The following is a 19,806-nucleotide window of genomic DNA, read 5'->3' on the forward strand; positions in this document are numbered from 1 at the left end:
AACTACCGGAGTCCTAGAAGTAGAAATTCCAGATAAAAGTTTTAAAAGCAGGCCCTCCCTGGTGGCGCAGTGGGTTAAAGTACTGTACTAAGAATCAAAAAAAAAAAAAAAAAGCTACTTCCACATGAGTTCGATCCCCACCTGCCCTGGAGGAGATCCACATGGCCTGGCAGACCTCTCCTGACCCGCCCGCTGCTCCCCTCAGCAGTGTACTTCGTCTATCTGCCTGTTCTGCTCTCCACTCTGTCTCTGGTGAAGCCTCTCACCCTCCGCGTCTCTGGCCTGTACCCCAGTTCTGTATGAATAAATAAATAAATCTTTAAAAAAAATTAAAAAAAAAAAGTTTTAAAAGCAGGCAGAAAGAGAGAGACAGAAAAAGAACCTGCATTTTCTAACCAAAATCATCCACTTGATTTGGTCTTATACCTGTATACCACCAGGATTTACTAGAGCAAAAAGCAAAATTTACAAAACTATGAAGATTAGAATCAAATGCAGAATGTATTAACATATTAATACAAAGTCAATTGAGGGCCCTCCCTGGTGGCCCAGCGGGTTAAATCACTGCGCTGAGGCTAAAGCCGCTTCTGCATGAGTTCAATTCCTCCCTGCCCGGGAGGTGAGGTGACCACAGGGCGTGGCAGACCTCTCCTGACCGGCCTGCTGCTCCCCTCAGCAGTGTACTTCGTTGATCTGCCTGTTCTGCTCCCCACACTGTCTCTGGTGAAGCCTCTCGCCACCCCTGAGCCTCTGGCCTGTACCCCAGTTCTGTATGCACAAATAAATAAATCCTTAAAAAAAAATTTTGAAAGAATTCCTTTTAAAAAAAAAAACAAAGTCATTTGATATGATGTTTAAAATCATATCTTTATATTCAACGAAGTTTTTTTTTTCTTCCAATATTTTTATTTATATCTTTTAAAATCTGAGGCCTCTAATAATGGTACAAGTACTCTTTCTATAACTGCTACGCTTATATAGGTTTTGAGGATGCAATTTGAAGACAAATGAAAAAAATTCTATGCTGTTACTTTTATCTATATTAACATGAATTAACATGAATTTTTTATCTATATTAACATGAATTTTTACAAGTTTAAATACTTAGCAAAGTTTTATGACTATAGGCAACTCATTAAATCTAATTAAACCTCCGTTTCTTCTAAAACAGGGATCATACTACCAGAGTCATTTTGTAAATTAACAGGTTGTTCTTAATGTACACTACCTAGCATTGTACCCACTGAATCAGCAATAATTATCAGCAGTGGCATTACTAATACCAGTGAATCTAGCACTCATTTCATACTCCATACCTGTCTCAATTCTATCCATTATTTGAACTTTTCCATACCATAAGTAAACTCTATCTCTAGGTATACTAGGTTATGTTGGGTTTTTTAAAAGATTTATTTATCTATGCATACAGAACTGGGGAACAGGCCAGAGGTATGTGAGGGGTGAGAGGCTTCCCCAGAGACAGAGTGGGGAGCAGAACAGGTAGATGTACTGAAATACACTGCTGAGGAGATCAGAAGGTGGGTCAGAAGAGGTCTGCTGTGCCATGTGGGTCACCTTCCTGATCAGATTGAACTGGTACTGAAGTGGCTGCCATAGCTTCATAGTGCTGTGCTTTAACCCACTGTACCACCAAGGAGTGCCCTAGTATCAGTTTTTGACCCCTAATCACTGGTAACCACTGATCTGATTTCAATTTATTTTCCAGAATACCATACAAAGGGAATTATAGAATCTGTAGTCTTTTTGTCTGGTTTCATTTACTTAGCATAATGCTTCTGAGGACTCATCTGTATTTTTGTATCTGTTAGTAAATATTCCCATTAATAGCCCAGTGGCACATCACTACATTAAGTATCACAATCTGTTTATTTATTACAATAACTGAATAAAGTAGGATGAATAAGGCTACTAACCCTAGCTCTAAATACTTCAGTACAGACCATTAGTTGAATATACATTCTTCAGTGTTCTTAGACTCATACCTATTTGGGGGACAGCTAAGTCCTAAATTTAAAATAAGTGTTATATGATAGAAATTGTTTTCCTCATAGGCACAAAAAACCAACTTTGAAATGGATTAAAGAACTAGACATAAAACCCAAAACCATAAAATATCTAAAAGAAAAGAAAGGCAAAACTCTACATGACATACATCCTCAATAATATCTTTAAAGATGTATTAACCAAAGCAAGGATAGTGAAGGAAAGGATAAAAGAACTGGGACCTACATCAAATTAAAAAGCTTTTGTACAGCGAGAGACACTACACAAAGAGACACCCCACTATTTGGGAGAAAATTTTTGCACGCAATACTAATGACAAAAGTACACAAAGAGTTGATGAAATTCAACAAAAATAAAGTGAGTAACTCCATCAAAAAATGGGGAGAAGAGCTTCAAAGACACTTCTCCAAAGAAGAAATATAGATGGCCAGCAGGCATCTGAAAAAAAATGAAAAAATGTTCAACATCACTTATATAAGGGAAATGCAAATTAAAACCACAATGAGATACCACCTCACTCCAGTGAGAATGGCACATATTAAAACAACTAGCAACAACAGATGTTGGTGAGGATGTGGAGAAAAAAGAACTCTCCTGCACTGCTGGTGGGAATGTAAACTAATACAATAACTATGGAAAACTGTTTGGAGGTTTCTCAAAAGGCTAAAAATAGAGCTTCCATATGACCCAGCAATCTCACTCCTAGGTATCTACCCAAAGGACACAAAAACACTGATTCAAAAGGACATCTGCACCCCAATGTTTATTGCTGCTCTATTTACAATAGGGGAAATGTGGAATCAACTCAAATACCCAAATATAGATGACTGGATTAAGAAGATGTGGTATATATACACAATGGATTACTCAGCAATCAAAAAAGATAAATTTGTGCCTTTTGCAGCAACATGGGTGGACCTGGAAGGGACCATGCTTAGTGAAATAACCCAGAATGAGAAAGAAAAATACCGGATGGTTTCACTCATAGCAGGAACATAAAGGATCAGAGAAGAAAAAAAGAGAGAGAGAGAGAGAGAGAGAGACTAACAAATGTAATAGAGTAAAAATGAAAACAATGACCAACCATAAACCAGAGATATTTTATGGGAGTGGGAAGAGAAATGGGATCAGAAATGGGGTGGGAAGAGTACACTGGACTGTGGTGATGGCACATGGGTGAATTAGTAATGGGAGCCTCATGGGGATTACACTGAGATGGAAAAATGCACAGAATGAAGAATGATGTAAAAAAAATTATATTTATGGTGTAAAAATAAGTTAAATAACATTGGAGAAAAAAATTGTTTTCCAATGTGCTATATCATTTGGAATTCCTACCAGCACGAAATGTAAATTTTGTTTCACATCCTAACTATAATTTGTTGATTTTTAAGTCATTCTAGAAGGTGTGTGGTAGTGCATTAGCTCAAGGGCAAATGACATTTAGCATTTTCCAATGCTTGCTTAACATCCTTTTCTCTTTCTTGGTAAAGGGTCTTGTCAAATCTCTTGTCAGTTACCTATTTGTTTTTTGGTCTTATTGAGCTGTAAGAGTTATTTATACCTTCTGGATTCAAATATTTAATAGAAAGTTGTAAAAAATTTTCAAGCAGTCAGTGATTTGCTTTTGTATTTCCATAAAATGCATTATTTCAAGAATAAGTTTTAAATCTTGCTGAAACTCTATTTTTTTTTTAATGAATTGTGCTTTCAGGGGTAGTATCTGGGAAATAAATATTTTGTGTAACCCAAAAATCACAAGTATTTGTCCTATGTCATCCTCTACAAGGTTAGGTCCAAAATTTATTTGTCTCAATTTTTATAAATGGTACTAGGTAGGGATTCAAGTTCTTTAGAGATATATAGCTATATATATTTGTATGTATATATGTATGTATATCTGTATGTCCAATTGCCCCATCATCATTTGTTGAGAGGAATATTCTTTGTCAAATGACCTTTGCTCTTCTGTATATAAAGACTAACTATATAGGCGTAGGTCTATTTCTGAATTTTTGTTTTGCACTACTGATCTACTACTCTTTTTTTCTAGATTGTCTTAAGTATTACAGCTGCAGATGCACTATTAATTTTAATTTAGTTTGAAGATTTTTCAATCTTACTCACCTCTCCTTGTATAAAGAAATTAAAAAGACTGGAGAGCTGAAACTTGCTTAGCCTGTATCATAGCTTAAATTCAAGTTTCCTAATGTTCCATTTAAGAAAATTTTCCCCTGATGTATGCAAAATAAGTTTGCATCATCGTTAAAGAAAAAAAAACTCCCTTGAAGTTGTCAAGCTAGAGTTCTCATTAGAACCACAAACCTTTCACTATTCACACACATCACACATACTCTCACAATGCAGTCCCTGCACACTTCTCTCACAATACTAGCACTAGATGACTGAGGCTATTGTCTAAGTCTTCAAAGATCTGTTTTTCTCAATTGGATGGCCTTTATCTTGGTTTCACCCACAAAGACCTTTATGCAACCACCTCTACTATTGCCAATTTTCCTTTAAGCCTTTTTCTCAGCTTTTGTAGCATTCTACATCCTCATTCTCTCCCTCTCTCATTCTTTTAATGTTTCCTAATTCCAAAGGTTTTCCCCATCTTCATCTTTTTTCCTCAACAATTTCATCTACTTCCATCACACTCCCATGACTCAGATGATTCTCATCTCATCCTGCTTTCCAGTTCTGGTGCTGCCTTCCCAACTTCCAGGCCTTAATTTCATGGCAGTAAGCAACCTAAAACTTGTAGCTGATATGTCTTCTTTAAATTGGTGAGAATTCTAAGGTGCTCAAAACAGCAGCTTAGGGGCTGTTAAAAACAATGGAAAAGTTAATTTTTTTTTCCAAGCAGCCAAAAGAATCACCAAAAAGAAGCAAACGAACAAAAAAGAATCACCAAAAGAAATAGTAAAACATGGAGGAAAATAGGTAAAGGATGTAAAAAGACCATTTTTGCGAAAAAAAAAAAAAAAATTCCAAAAAATATATTTTGAAAATAGTGAACCTCAGAGGTATCAACTAAAGGCTATTTTGTAATATGCATCAATATCCTTAAAACAGTCCAACTTTACATCTAAGTTAACCAATAAAAATAATTGAAATTTTTAGTCAAGATTTAGACCAAAATAGCCAAAGAATTAGTTATATAGCAAATATAATGGGAAAAGCTTAAATATCTTAAAATAGAAAGAATATTATAACTGAACTACATATGCAATATTGTACATTCTATATTAAATATATATGTATTACTTTAAAACATTTTCGAGGAATATTATAAAGGCAAGAGGAAATACCAAAGATATGATAAGAAGAAACATTTGAATACAAAATTCTGAATATAATTTTATTTCAATTTGTGGGGAAAAATTTTAAAAGAAGAAAAAAATTAAAATGTTAATGGGTGGTAGGATTTTTTTTTCATTTTCTTGATTAACCCTAGATACACTTTCTAAATTACTTACAATTACAAAAGAGGGGAAAGCTAAGTCAATAAAAGAAAACTAAATTTATATAAAGGAGGGCAGAGGAAAAATAAGAAAAATCTTTAAAACACTAAAACTATAATTAAATACATCACAGTTTCAATTAAAGACCATGTCACACCTGAAGAGGCTGCCATCAGCTATCTCACCTGAACTACTCTAATTATAAAACCCTCAATGAGGGATGACTTAAACTGTGATTTTTATCATACACAAACTTATAAAAGAGCTCCACCAAGTGGTGATATAAACCATCTTGAAAACATCAGAAATTAGGCATCAGAAAATTATTTTATTATTCATGTTATCATAACATAAATTCAAATTATGATTTTAAAAGTTAAAAATACTATTCTTTCTGATCTGTACTTTTTAAAGTATTGGTCACAGCCAAGATAAAACAATCAGTAAGAAATATACTCTCTCAAAGTCAAAAGTATACATCCTTATACTTGATTCATGAAACTGTAATGAGTGATTAGTAAGGAAGTTACAAGTTAAATGAATGACAAGAATGTATTAGAGGAGTAGAGGAAAAAAGAGCTCTTTATCTTCTGGATTCCCAGCTCAGCAAGTTTATACATCAGAACAAAAGGGATAACATGCTTATATATCAGAAAATCAACCCAATCACTTGTGTAACAGTTGACAGTAGTTAGTATCAAGGACATTCTTTAGTGTGCATATAAGTAAAATATAAGTAAAGTAAAGAATGCAAAAGCTAACCTTGCTTGCACTCAATCACAATTTTTGATACAACATGCAAGGGTAAACAATATCATCCAGTTACACAATGCCCTTATGGGGAGAGAGCTGAGTCTACTGTGAAAAGAGGTACAATGAGCTCCTGGCGCTTTCTTCCTTAAGAACTAAAGAACACAATGCTTTGGCCTTTTTAAGGACTTAACTAAACTGATCTACTTGCTTGCTCATTTGTCTGTTTATCAACTAGACTCTAAACATACTGAAAGCAGAAGACTTTTTAAAAATAATTTAATATATATATTTTACATCATTGTTGATTTTTTTATATTGTTTGCTTTGTTTTCTGAAAGTGTAGTCCCCATAGAATTCCCACCACTGATTCACCCATGCACTGTCACCACAGTTGCCCCCATCCTATGCGCCTCACTCCTTCTCCCCTGCAAATTGTCTCTGATTCACATGTGTCCATTGATTTTTGTTTTGTTTTGTTGTATTTTTTGTTTTTTTTTTTCTTGGTTCCCCTTTGTTTCTTCTATAGATGAAACCACCCAATATGTTTATTTTTCCTTCAAGGCATAAGAATTGTATCTAATTAAACATTGCATAGCCAAAAGTGAGGCATAAATTTGGTGTTAAATATTTATTTCTTAAAGGCAGTAGCATAATGATGTAAGAAAATAAATAAAAAGGGAACAGAAACATGAATTAAAGCTTTTTTTTTATTTTCCCTCCATAAGTAGCCCCAGAGAAATAAGCGGCAATTACATCACCAGTACAAACTGTAAAATAAAACTTTGTTTTACTCTATAGTTCCTCAATTCCCATTCACATACTGGTAACAAACCAGTGAGTATAACAAATTTTGTGTGAGTAGCTCACACAAAGAAATGGTATTACAGATCTCATTTCCTAAATAGGTGATAGATAACTGACCTGGAACTTAGTTTCTGGTCAAATTCTATGCTTAATTTATTGAGTCAAGACCCAAAGATGATCCATTCAATAAAAGATGATTTTATAGGAGGGCAAAAATGCCACCATACCCAGTCATGTTGGGCTTTTCTATAAAAGATCTAAAAAAACAGATGTTTACTAATCTTGGAAACAAAGTTGTAAAACATTGTGGTGAGACTACAACTCAGATGCAACTATATGTATAAAAAGTATCTTCAACTCCTACTAATGTCAGAAATACGGCTTGAAAAAAAGAAAGTATCATTAATGAATAAATGAGTTCATATTAGAATGAAAAATCCAAGTTGGAAGGAAAGAAATTACCAATCAAGACCTGTGGTCTGGGAGTTTCTAGGGTTGCAAGTCACATAATGATAAGTTTTGGCAAAATTTCAAACATTAAATAGAGAATCCATATACTTGCTTTCAATAAAGCCTTGGTAACTAAAATAGCAAATACTTTGGTTTGCTAAAACTCAATATAGCATGATAAAATCATTTATCTATGTTCATGAAAAGCACTGGCGGGCAGTTCCATATGTCTTGAATAAAACTAAGAAAAACAATTATTTAATAAAGTTTGGTTGACAACTTACCTTAAAAAAGTTTAAGAATTTGAAAATAATGGCATATGTAGTAAAGTTAAAACAAGTTGAAGGATAGAACCATTTGACAAAATAATTCACTAAAAAGGAACAAATGGATATTAGCTTTACAGTTTATTTTACTTTGTGTGTGTCTATATCGACACATCTTTGAAACTTTGAAAGTAAAACAGAAATAATGGGAGAAATATCAGGGAAGATCTTAGTTTCTTTAAAACTGTATGAAATAATTGTTTGAAAGTTGGACTCAAAACAGTGAACAATCTAATAAAACTCATGGTGCCTCCAAAGTTAAATGAAAATCATTATTTTTTTCAGAAGGCACTTAGCTGGTCTTCATTCAGGTAAGAAGATAAAATTCCTTTCATGGATCTTCATGAAGAAGAAAACAACTGTAGTAAACAATATTGTCAACACTGAAAACTATCATGAAGAAAAAGCAATTTGAAAACATAGGCAGCTAGTTACATATTTTTATAATATATCAGAACAAATTATATTAGAAATGATTGTGTATTTCATAGACAAAGTTTAATAATGTTATCTGATGATATGGTGGAAAAAGCAGAATAGAAATAATAATCAAAACTTTTTAGAGAATAGAAAAATTCAATTAAAACAAAATTGGTTTTTTTGAAAAGATGAACTTTTAGATTGAACATAAAAAAAGAAATCTTAAATTAACTAAAATTAGGAATGAAATAAGGACATTAAGACCATCCTTACAGAAATAAAAAGAATTATAGTGAAATGTTATGAACAGTTACATAAGCAACAAATTAGATGACATAGAAGACATTGAAAAATTCCTAGAAAGATAAAAACTGCCAACACTACTCAAAAAGAAATTAACAATCTGAACAGACCTATAAGAAATCAAGATACTGAATTAGCAAAGTTAAAACTTCCATAGATAAAGTCTATTTGGCTTCACTAGGGAATTCTACCAAACCTTTAAAGAAAAATTAGCATCATATAGTATCATATAAAGCAGTATGTGAAGAAGAATGACTCCATGAAAATGGATCTGGAGGAAACATTTCCCAACTCATTCTGTGAGAAGTTGGTTTTCTAACACTAAAATCTTACAAAGATATTACAAGAAAACTAAATGCAAAAATCTCTTACAAATATATTGACAGAAATCTTCAACAAAATCAGTGAACACACAGAAAGGATCTTACACATTGAACATGTGAGACATATCCTATAAATGCAATGTTGGTTTAAGTTCTGAAAAATCAATTAATGTAATACAGTACATGAATAAGGCGGAAAACATATGCTTAAGTCAATAAAATAGAGAATCTTTAAATAACATTCAACAAGGGTCCTTCTTGGTGGCACAATGGGTTAAAGCACGACACTAGGAAGCTAGCTTAACCACAGCCACTTCAGCACAAGATTGATCCCCTGCTAGGGAGGTGATCCACATGGCACAGCAGACCTTTCCAGTCCCACCCACTGTTCCCCTCGGCAGTGTACTTCATCAATCTGCCTGTTCTGCTCCTCACTCTGGTGAATCCTCTCATTGCCCCTACATCTCTAGTCTATACTCCAGTTCTATATGCATAAGTAAACAAATCTTTAAAAATAAATAAATAAATAACATTCAACAAAATAGAAAGATAGGGAATTACCTCGCGGCATCTACAAAAGCACATACCTAAAATCATACCTGATGGAAAAAATGTTCTCTCCCTACAATCAGGAAAAAGACAGCAATGTCTCTTGTTGCTATTTTATTCAAAAAGGTAGTGGAAGTTCTAGATATAACAATTAGGAGAGAAAAATAAAAGGTATTGAGATTGTAATGGAAAAAGTTAAACTATATTTACTAATAACATATGTACATAGACTATACTAATGAATATACTAAAATTCAAGCATATGAATGAATTTAGTAATGGTATAGGATACAAAATCAATATAAAAAAGTCAGTTATATTCTACCCACCAGCAATGAATGAACCAAAATAAAATTAAGAAAAAATTGTTTATAATAGCATCAACAAGAATAAAACACTTAAGGGTGAATTTTTTTTCAGTATAATTTTTATTCTAGAAACTAAAAATATTGTTGAAAGAAATTTGAAAGGTTAAAAAAAAATGGAAAAATATTCCATGTTCATGTATCTAAAGACTACTGTCAAGATGGCAATATTCCCCAAACTGATCTAAAGATTCAACATAATTATTTTGAAATCTCACTGACTTTCTAATAGAAATTGACAAAATGATCCTAAAATTCAAATGGAGAGAGGATTCTAGGAGATGGCAGACTAAGAAAAACAATAAATGTCTTCCTCCCATGACACCAAGTGCAATCGCAGAATCTATCTATTGCAACTATATTTTGGAAACTCTGGAGTCTATTAAAGACTTGCAACTTTACTAGGCATACATTTTTAATTATGGTTAAAATTTCCATCAATTCTAGCTCTAAGTAGCTACCCATTACTAACCTTCAGCACCCCCAGAAAGAAGCAAAGGAAATACTTCCTAAATCATTCCATAAGGCAAGCACAACAATAGTACCAAATCCAAAAAAAGTCATTAACAAAGATAAAAAAAAAAGACCACTATCACAAACATTGAGGCAAAAATTCTTAACTATGTATTAATAAATTGAATTTAACAATATAATGTATAAAAATAATTATATAAAACAACCAAGTGGGATTTATCCCAAGTATGTAGATTGATTCAACATTTTCAAAAAATTGACATAATCTATCACAGTAACAGGATGACGAAGAAAAATGACATAATTATAACATGTTGAAAAAGCATTGACAAAACTCAACACCCATTCATGATAAGAACTCTCAAAAAAGTATGAAGAGAGGAAAAGTCCTCAATTTGATAAAGAACATCTTATTGGAATTAAATCAATATAAGTTTGATAAGATGTATATTGTAGACCCCAGAGTAAACACTAAGAAAATAACTCAAAAACTGTGAAAAATATTTACTGACTATTGCTACCTCAAGTTATGATATAGTTAACAAAGTACAAACTTAATATTTGTGTCAAGCAAAATAAAAAGGATAAATGGGGGAAAGACAGGAAATAACTTCAAAGGTAATAGACATTAGGCAATGAAGGACAGTGGTCCCTAAGAGACAGGAAACATATAATGTGAGCAATATGAATGTTCAAACTTACTTCCTAGAAAACAATTCCACACTACAGTGTAACCAGGGAAAGCCCAGTGATCTGTCAGAATTGTCTAGGAAGAAATAGGAGTCCAGAAAAGTCAAAGTAGCTAGAGTGGCGATACAGGGGATCTAAGAAAAGAAAGGTACATAAAAGAACTCCAAATGATTTGTCACAGTTAGCATTTAATGAACATTAGAATTAATATCTGAGGACTGTCCTTGGTGGCGCACTGGGTTAAAGCACCGCATTATGAAGCTCTCTGAAGCCACTGCAGCTTGATCCCCCCCCCCAGGGAGCTGATCCACCTGGTGTGGTATGGCAGACCTCTCCTGACCCGCCCCTTGCTCCCTCAGCAGTGTATTTCAATACATCTGCCTGTTCTGCTCCCCACTCTGTCTCTGGTGAATCCTCTCACTCACCACACCTCTGGCCTGTACCCCAGTTCTGTAAGCATAAATAAATCTTTAAAAAAAAAAAAAAAGTAATACCTGAAAGGCTCATTCTATTTCCAACTAACTTAAACATAGGCCAGAAAAAAGTTTAAGAATATTTATAGGAATACAAAAATATCCAATACACAATAAGGTAGAATTTTAATGTCTGGCAGAAAAAAGTGAAACAAAAGAAGGAAAAAACAATGGTTTTAAAAGCAGGAAAATAGCCATACCATAATAAGGAGAAAAATCAATCAAAATGTTTTAACCCAAGCATAGAATGCTAGATAAGAACATTACAAGAATTGTTACAGCTGTATCCCATATATCCAAGGAGCTAGCATAGAGTTCAATAAACATCAGTAAATTCAGGCTACCGACTGATTTTGTAAATGAAGTCTTATTGGGACACAGCCACACCAATTCATTTTCATTTTGTCTAAGACAAGCTACAATGGCATCACTGTATAGTTTAAAACATTTATTAGCCTTTGTAGAAAAAGTTTGCAAACCTCTGAGCTACGGAAAAAGTGTTAAGTAGAAACATGGAATATACATATATATAAACTAAATTGAATTTACAGAGACAAAATGTATACTGAATGGAATTAAGAGCAAATTAGATTGTTGCAGAAGAAAATAGGTGAATTTGGAAACAAAGCAATAAGTATCCAAAGTCAAATGCACAGCACAGAAAATGGGGGTGGTGGAGACTGAATATAGAGGATGAACGGAACTGTGGGAAAGCAAATAGTTAAATGTGTGTATAACTGAAGAGCCTAGAGGAGACAAACTGATGGGACCAAAAAAGAAATTTTTTTATAAAACCAAAAATGTTGCAAATTTAAAAAAAAAAACTATAAGCCCACAATTTGAAGAAGCACAACAAGAATCCTAAAAAAAAAATTACACCAAAGCACATCGTGATCAAAATGTTAAAAACTCACTAACGAGAAAAAAAAAGATCAAAGTATAAGTATATATATTACAGACGGAAATAAACAGAGCATCAGATTTCTCTTTGGAAATAATACAAGCAAAAAGATGACAGCAAAACATCTTGAATGTATTGGAGTGTGGCAGTAAAGTCAAACTATAATTCTTTAAGCAGTGAAAATATCTTTCAAAACCTAAGTCAGGATAGACATTTTAAGTCATACAAATGCTGAAAGAATTCAATTTATCATCACACCTGCAATTATAAAAAATGCTAAGGAAAAATTCTTCAAGCAGAAGAAATGATACATGAAAAAACTGACCTGACATGAGAGAATAAATAAAGGGCACAGGAAACGGTGGCTAAATGGCTAAGTATAAAGAATTTTCCTTATTATTTAAAATTATTTTTAAAATAGGGCCCTCCCTGGCGCAGCAGGTTAAAGCACAGCACTGAGAAGCTAAAGCCACTTCCGCATGAGTTCAATTCCCGCCTGCCCAGGAGGAGACTACATGGCAAGGCAGACCTCTCCTGATCTGCCCGCTGCTCCCCTCAGCAGTGTACTTCATAGATCTGCCTGTTCTGCTCCCCACTCTGTCTCTGGTGAAGCGTATCGCCACCCCTGAGCCTCTCGCCTGTACCCCAGTTCTGTATGAACAAATAAATCTTTAAAAAAAAATTATTTTTAAAATAATTGTTTAAATGAAAGATAATAATGTATTATGGGAGCTGATATCACAAGCAGAAAAAGTATGAATAAAACAATGGCAAAAATAAACCGAAGTATATTGATGTAAGGTTTTCATGCTATATATTAAGTAGTATAGTATCATTTGAAGGTGAACTATGAAAAGTTTCAAAAGTACACTTTAAGTCCTGAAACAGTCACTGTTAAATTATATCACAAAGAAGTATATCTAATAAACATATGAGTGGAAAGAAATCATAAAAATCAATCAATCCAAATAAAGTTTGAAAAAGAGGGGAAGCAAAGCAGAGCTAAAAACAAGTAGTAAGATGGTAGATTTAAACCTAAGCATTTCAATAATCACGTTAAATGTCAATTTCATAAAAAATCAATAAAAAGCCAAAGACTGACTCAATCATATGATGTCTACTTTAAATATAAAAATGCAAAATCAAGTTAAAAGTAAAAATGTTTGTATTTTAATGTTTTAATGTTCGTACTTAGCAAAATAAAGTAGAAGTATATAGGTTAAAATCAGAAAAGGTAGATTACACAGAAAAGCGGGTTACTTCATTATATATTACAAAATGTAAGATACATACACTAGCAGGTATTAATAACAAAATATGATAAGAAGATATAATGATGTAAAAGGTGTAATGATGTAAATTATGAAAATAAACTCAACAAATTAGATAACACAAACTACCCTATGGCAAGAAAAATGAAAACAAACATAAGGAACTGGGAATACCTCAAGTTTAAAAGCCTATAATTTATATAAGATAGAGATGTGAGAAAACTGACTCTGCTAATGCACAAAAAGAGCTTTGTATGTGAAGGACTCAAATCAGTAGAAATAAATATTAGATGTTTTGTCATGACAATACCAAAACCATTCATCCAAGATACTTTCATATTCCTCCCTTTTCAGTAAGGAGTTCAAGGATATGGTTAGATTTTTAGAACTGTAGGATTGGTTTTCTCTTTTTATTATTATTATTTAATTCTAAGGACTAAATCCTTATGAAATCCCAAAATTCATTATGCTGTTTCTTCAAAATGAAGAAATTTGTATGTTGAAAATTCGTATGTTGAAAATCTAATGCCCAATGTGATGGTTTTAGGTGAGGCCTTGGGAGAGCCCTCATGAATGGGTTTAGCACTCTTATAAGACTCTCCTGAGAAAGCTCTTATTCCTCCTACCATGTGAGGATAGCAAAAAGGAAGTATCTACAAATCAGGAAATATATCTTTAACAAAAACAATCTGTCAACACCATACCCTGGCCTTCCTAGTCTCCAAAACTGTAAGAAATAAATTTGGTTTTCATAAACTACCCAGGTAATGGTATCTTGTTATTGTAGGCCAAATGGACAAATACCACACATTTTTTTTTTACTGGTTTTAGAGTTATTTTTATGGAATATACATAAACATATTTTGCTGTGTTGATATGACCAGTAAAAAGAAACATACTAATATAATGTGAAAGAAAAAGTACATTCATTAAAAGCATCTAACATCAGAGATTCCTTCCATCATTAAAATAATCAAGTCCTTCCTTTGTAGCAGGTGTTTTTTATTATGAATGAAGACATTTGTCAGATTATTTTATAATGCCAAAGAGTTGGGTGGGGAGAGGAAATGTCAACAACAGTATGAGTTAACAAGTTAAAATATATCTAGTGGAGCTGGTGAGAATGTAAACTGGTCCAACCTCTGTGAAAGTTGTGTGGAGGTATCTCAAATTACAAAAAAATGGAGCTACCATATGACCCAGCAATTCCACTCCTAGAAATCTACCCAAAGGACACAAAAACATTAATTCAAAAGGATACATGCACTTTTATGTTTATTTCAGCACTATTTATAACAGCTAAGATATGGAAACAACATAAATGGCCAAAAACAAATAAGTGGATCAAGATGTGGTATAGATACACAATGGAATACTATTCAGCAATCAAAAAAATAGACTCATGCCATTTGTAGCAACATGGATGTACTGGAAGGGATTATGTTCAGTGAAGTAAGTTAGAAGGAAAAAGAAAAATACTGGATAGTTTCACTAGTATGAAGAATAGAGGGGAACTAAAAAAAGAGACCGGGGGGGAAAAAGGACAAAACTATCAAGCAGACATACAGTGGTGGAAGAGAGAGGGAGAGGAATTAAAACAGGCAGGAAGAGCACAAAAGACTATGGTGGTGGTTGACGGTGACTTGGTGGTGGGAATTTCATGGGGAGTACATCTGAGAGGAGAAAGCAAAGGTACGAAAATGAATATTGATGTAATATATATAAAATAAGAAGAAGAAGAAGAAGAATATATCTAGTGGATAAAACACTTATTATCCCTGGAAACTAGATCATCAAATATCAAAAAATACTTAATAACATAAGAAAATACTCTTATGTTAAGAAAAATGCTCTAATGTTAAGAAAACTTAAAAATCAAGATGTAAAACTATATGAAATGACATGTAACTAAATTTATACTATCTATGTATATGATTCCAAATTTGTATTTTAAGCTTTATTAGCCAAAGCCTTGGTCAATTACCTCATTATACTTCACTGTCTACATGAGTAAAATGAAGATTTTATGTACTTTACATCTCAATGTATTATTAAGTTTTCACAAAACACTTATATTGTTCCAGTACATACAAAACACTAGTAATTATTTGCTGCTATTATTATTATATATACATAAATACAAAGACAAAAAAATGGAAGAAATATATCAAATTAACTAAAATATCTTGTATTCTACAAATTAGAAACAAAATGTGAGGGCCCGCCCTAGTGGCACAATGGATTAAAGCACAGCACTATGGAGCTATATGCAGTCACTGCAGTACAAGTTCCATCCCCAGCCAGGGAGCTGACCCACATGGCACGGCAGACCTCTCCTGACCGGGCCGCTGCTCCCCTCAGCAGTGTGTGTCAGTAAATCTGCCTGTTCTGCTCCCTGCTCAGTCTCTGGTGAATCTTCTCACACCACCACCCCAACTCTGGCCTCTACCTAGCTCCTGTACATACAAATAAATAAATATTTAAAAGAGTAAACAGGGGCCCTCCCTGGTGGTGCAGCGGGCTAAACCACAGCACAAAGAAGCTTAAGCCACTTCCTCATGGCCTGAGTTCGATCCCCGCCTACCCCGAGGAGATCCACATGGCGAAGCAGACCTCTCCTTTCCCGCCCACTGCTCCCCTCAGCAGTGTACTTCGTCCATCTGCCTGTTCTGCACCCCACTCTGTCCCTGGTGAATCCTCTCACCCTCCACATCTCTGGTCTGCACCCCAGTTCTGCACGAATAAATAAATAAATATTAAAAAAAAAAAGAGTAAATAAAAAATAAACTACTTGACAGGGAACTGATAACAGGGAGTTATTTTCCAGTTATTTACGTTGTTATAGTTAAAATTACCTCTGGGTAATAAAATTATTAATAACTTTTCCTTATCTTTGTATCTCAAATTTTTTATAGTTTCAAAAATTTTTTAAATGAGAAAAATATTTTCAAAAAATTTAAAGAAAATCCTTACCAATACTCCATCCACAGATGTAACTTTTTCCCAAGTGAGCCAAGCTCTTTCTCTGACATGATCTGGTATCTTTAATTTCTGACATAATGCAGTAAAATCAGGTTCTTCAGTTTCTTCAAACTCAAGCCTACCAAATGAAAATATACATATAATAGGCACATATTTACAAGTCAAATTAGGTTAACACTTGTATCAATAGTTTGCATAAATAAGGGCACTATTTGAAAGTATCACTAAATATTTTAAGATCTTATTAGCTTTGAAAAAATTACACTACAAATGTAAACATATATTAAGTTTTCTCTTTAAGAAAACCACACAGTGAAAAATATTTGCTGGACTGGTGAACACAAACTTTAGAGCAGTAAAATGGCTTTATGAAAGAAAGTGGCGAATAAAGGAGCTATTTGGGAAACTGGAACAACAAGAAGAGGAATATCAATAGACAGTGTTACAGAATCAGTGACTTTGAAAAAAATGCGATCTGCACTTAGAATTTTTTTAATTACTTACTAGTACCTCTTACTTGATGATTACCTTGACAAACTATTACTATACATCTTTCATCCTCTTCTACTGATGTTCCTTAACCAAAATAAGCTGTCCATAAAATCTTGTTGGCCAATTACTTTTGATTCATTTAAATGTCTGTTTGATTATCTAGTAACATCATAATAACAGCATGAGGAACACTTAATAATATTTGAGTACTTACTGCAGCTCCATACAAAGTATCTTAGATGCCTAGTTATGCTGAATCCCTACAACAGACCTATTAGGCAACTATACTTACTAGCCTTGTTTTACAAAAAAGCTAAATCATTCACCTGAGGCCAGTAAATGGGACATCTTGATATAAAACCAACAGTCTATTCCAAAATTCATGCTCTTAACCATGACTCAATATTGACAACCCTCCTGCAAAACATAATTAACTCTTGGCTATCTGAACAATGAAAACGGCATGTTTTAACAATGAAAGTGACAGTCTAATTCCATAATTCATGCTCTTAACCATGACTCAATATTGACAACCCTCCTTCAAAACATAATTAACTCTTGGCTATCTGAACAATGAAAATGGCATGTTTTAACAATGAAAGTGACGTGTATTAATGACTATTTCCTGCAGTTGTACAGACCTGACTACATCCCTAAGTAAGTTTTCTTCATTTCAGATTTCAATGGTTTTGCCTTGCTAAGTAGTAAATCTATCCTTCCATAGCTCATGCTAATCAAATCGTCTTTGAGTGAGGATAATCAAAAGCAGACTGCATCTTGCAAGGTTTTGACTTACAGGAGAAATTCCAAGAGTGCCCTCATTTAAATGGATATAAAATAATGTGTTGGTGAAAAAAGATAAAAGAAACAATATCCTTCTTTTCCTAAGTGATCGCCAGAACTTTAATATTTCTGGCTACCCTACAATAATCTAGAATGTTTTCAAAGCTTGTGGATAACATAGAAGTCTTTAAAATAGACTTACTGCCCTTTATAAAAGGAAACTTTAGAGCATTAGATATACATCAAGGTTTACTGAGAAATTAATGTCTTCTCTCAGAACATTCCCAGACTTGCTTTTCAATTTAGAGAATGACTTAACTGAGACATAAGACAGTTCATTTATATATATGAATTATTAATAGTCTTTCACATGTTATTTCCAAAAGCTGATTCCAACTTTTTACAATTTGATGTGAACTCACTATCAGGGGAGTTGCAAGAAATAGGACTTGGTGATGGGAGTGAGTGGAGAGGGCCAGAAAGGAGTTCCATTCCCCTGCAATGGATATTATAATCTCAAGTAGGGACGATGTGGACAATAATGATGGTACTTCAATCTTAGTTTCTTCTCCATAAAATATCACAATCAGGGCCCCCCACAGCTGCCTAAGTGAGAGTTCGATCCCCGGGCCGGGCTGGAGGTGATCCACATGGTGAGGCAGACCTCTCCTGATCCGCCTGCTATTCCCCTCAGCAGTGTACTTCATCCTATCCAGCTCCCCACTCTGTCTGGTGAATCCTTTCACCGGCCTCCCTGCACCTCTGACTGGTACCCCAGTTCTGTATGCATAAATAAATAAATCTTTTTAAAAAATATATCACAATCAAGAAAAGAAAGACGTTGCAACACATTAAATATCTCCTTATCATGTTCTAATGCATCCAAATTTACTTAAATTTAGAAATTTAGAATGGGGGGGAGGTAGTTCCATGTGAACACAAAAACACCACTAACTTTGTACCCAAACAAACAAAAACAAGTAAGGAGACACCAGGATCCTTGCTGGCTCAAAGCCAAAAAGCAAAAACGTAAGAATGGTGAGATATGCTGAAGCCGACAAACATACAAGAGTTTTGTATTGGGGGGGAGGGGAGGAAGTAAAAGTTTTGAAACTTTTAACACTTAGGTTCAATGGTTCACGAAACTATTGCTCATACAGTAATTCTTCCAAAGAGTTATGTTCCACCAGTCACTACCAATGACTCTGAACCGCCAGGGCCTCGAAGTTCTCAAGTAAGGGATCCCCACAAAGCACCTGAGCCCAGTGTCCGAGAGGGGCGACTGACACCCAGCACCATACGCTTTAGTCGGATGGCATCTGTGCCACAGCATCCAAGACTTTTCCAGTTGGCTTCCGCCTGGACTCGGCTTCAGAGACAGTGCAAATTCAAAGAAAAATATTTGCAACCGGTTGCATCCAGGCAGCCAAAATAAAAAGGCAACCGACAACCGGAGTTACTACAAATCTCAACAGCGGAAAAATGCTTTACCAGACACCGTAGACTATTTATTTACTTACTTATTTACTTATTTATTGCGTTTAACGGAGCCTCTTAAGCTGCTCGCCACCCGCGAGCCTCGGGTTTCGGAAGGGAAAGGCGGCACCTGTCACTTCGCGCTAAGACCGAGTCCCACCCGCCCGACACCTGTCAAGCCAGAGCCCAGACCCCTACAGGGGCCCTCCCCGCGCTCCCCAATGCAGAGCCCGCTCATCCACCCCAGACGGCCCGCGGTGACAGGGGTACACAGAGAGACTCTCCTCCCTCCCGGCCCCCGCAAAGATGCGCCCCCGCCCTGACGCGCGGCGCCCGCCCGACGCACCCTCGGGGCGCCCTTCCCGCCCGCGGCAGCCGCGGTGTCTCCGGTCGCTCACCTGACCATTGGCAGGTCTTCGGGGCCACTGTCCTGCCCCGGGTCCTCCTCAGGAGGAGCAGGCGGCGCGGGGGGCTCCGCGGCG

At 34.8% G+C, this 19,806-nt stretch overlaps 1 protein-coding gene across 2 annotated transcripts in view; it reads right to left on the reverse strand.

The window, feature by feature from the left end:
* Positions 1 to 19,806, reverse strand: part of RB1 (retinoblastoma 1) — a 132,302-nt gene that overhangs the window by 112,330 nt on the left and 166 nt on the right. The window contains exons 2-3 of one of the 2 annotated variants that reach the window (XM_004680254.2): positions 19,723 to 19,806; positions 16,565 to 16,691 (exon numbers count right to left, since the gene is read on the reverse strand). In XM_004680254.2, the coding sequence (XP_004680311.1) occupies positions 16,565 to 16,691; positions 19,723 to 19,806 (211 nt within the window). Of the gene's footprint in view, positions 1 to 16,564; positions 16,692 to 19,670; positions 19,698 to 19,722 lie in introns of those variants that run through there. The other variant, XM_012723286.1, reaches the window with a different exon arrangement.

Source organism: Condylura cristata, unplaced genomic scaffold (genome assembly GCF_000260355.1).
Source record: "Condylura cristata isolate star-nosed mole 26May11 unplaced genomic scaffold, ConCri1.0 scaffold00010, whole genome shotgun sequence".
Taxonomy (NCBI): domain Eukaryota; kingdom Metazoa; phylum Chordata; class Mammalia; order Eulipotyphla; family Talpidae; genus Condylura; species Condylura cristata.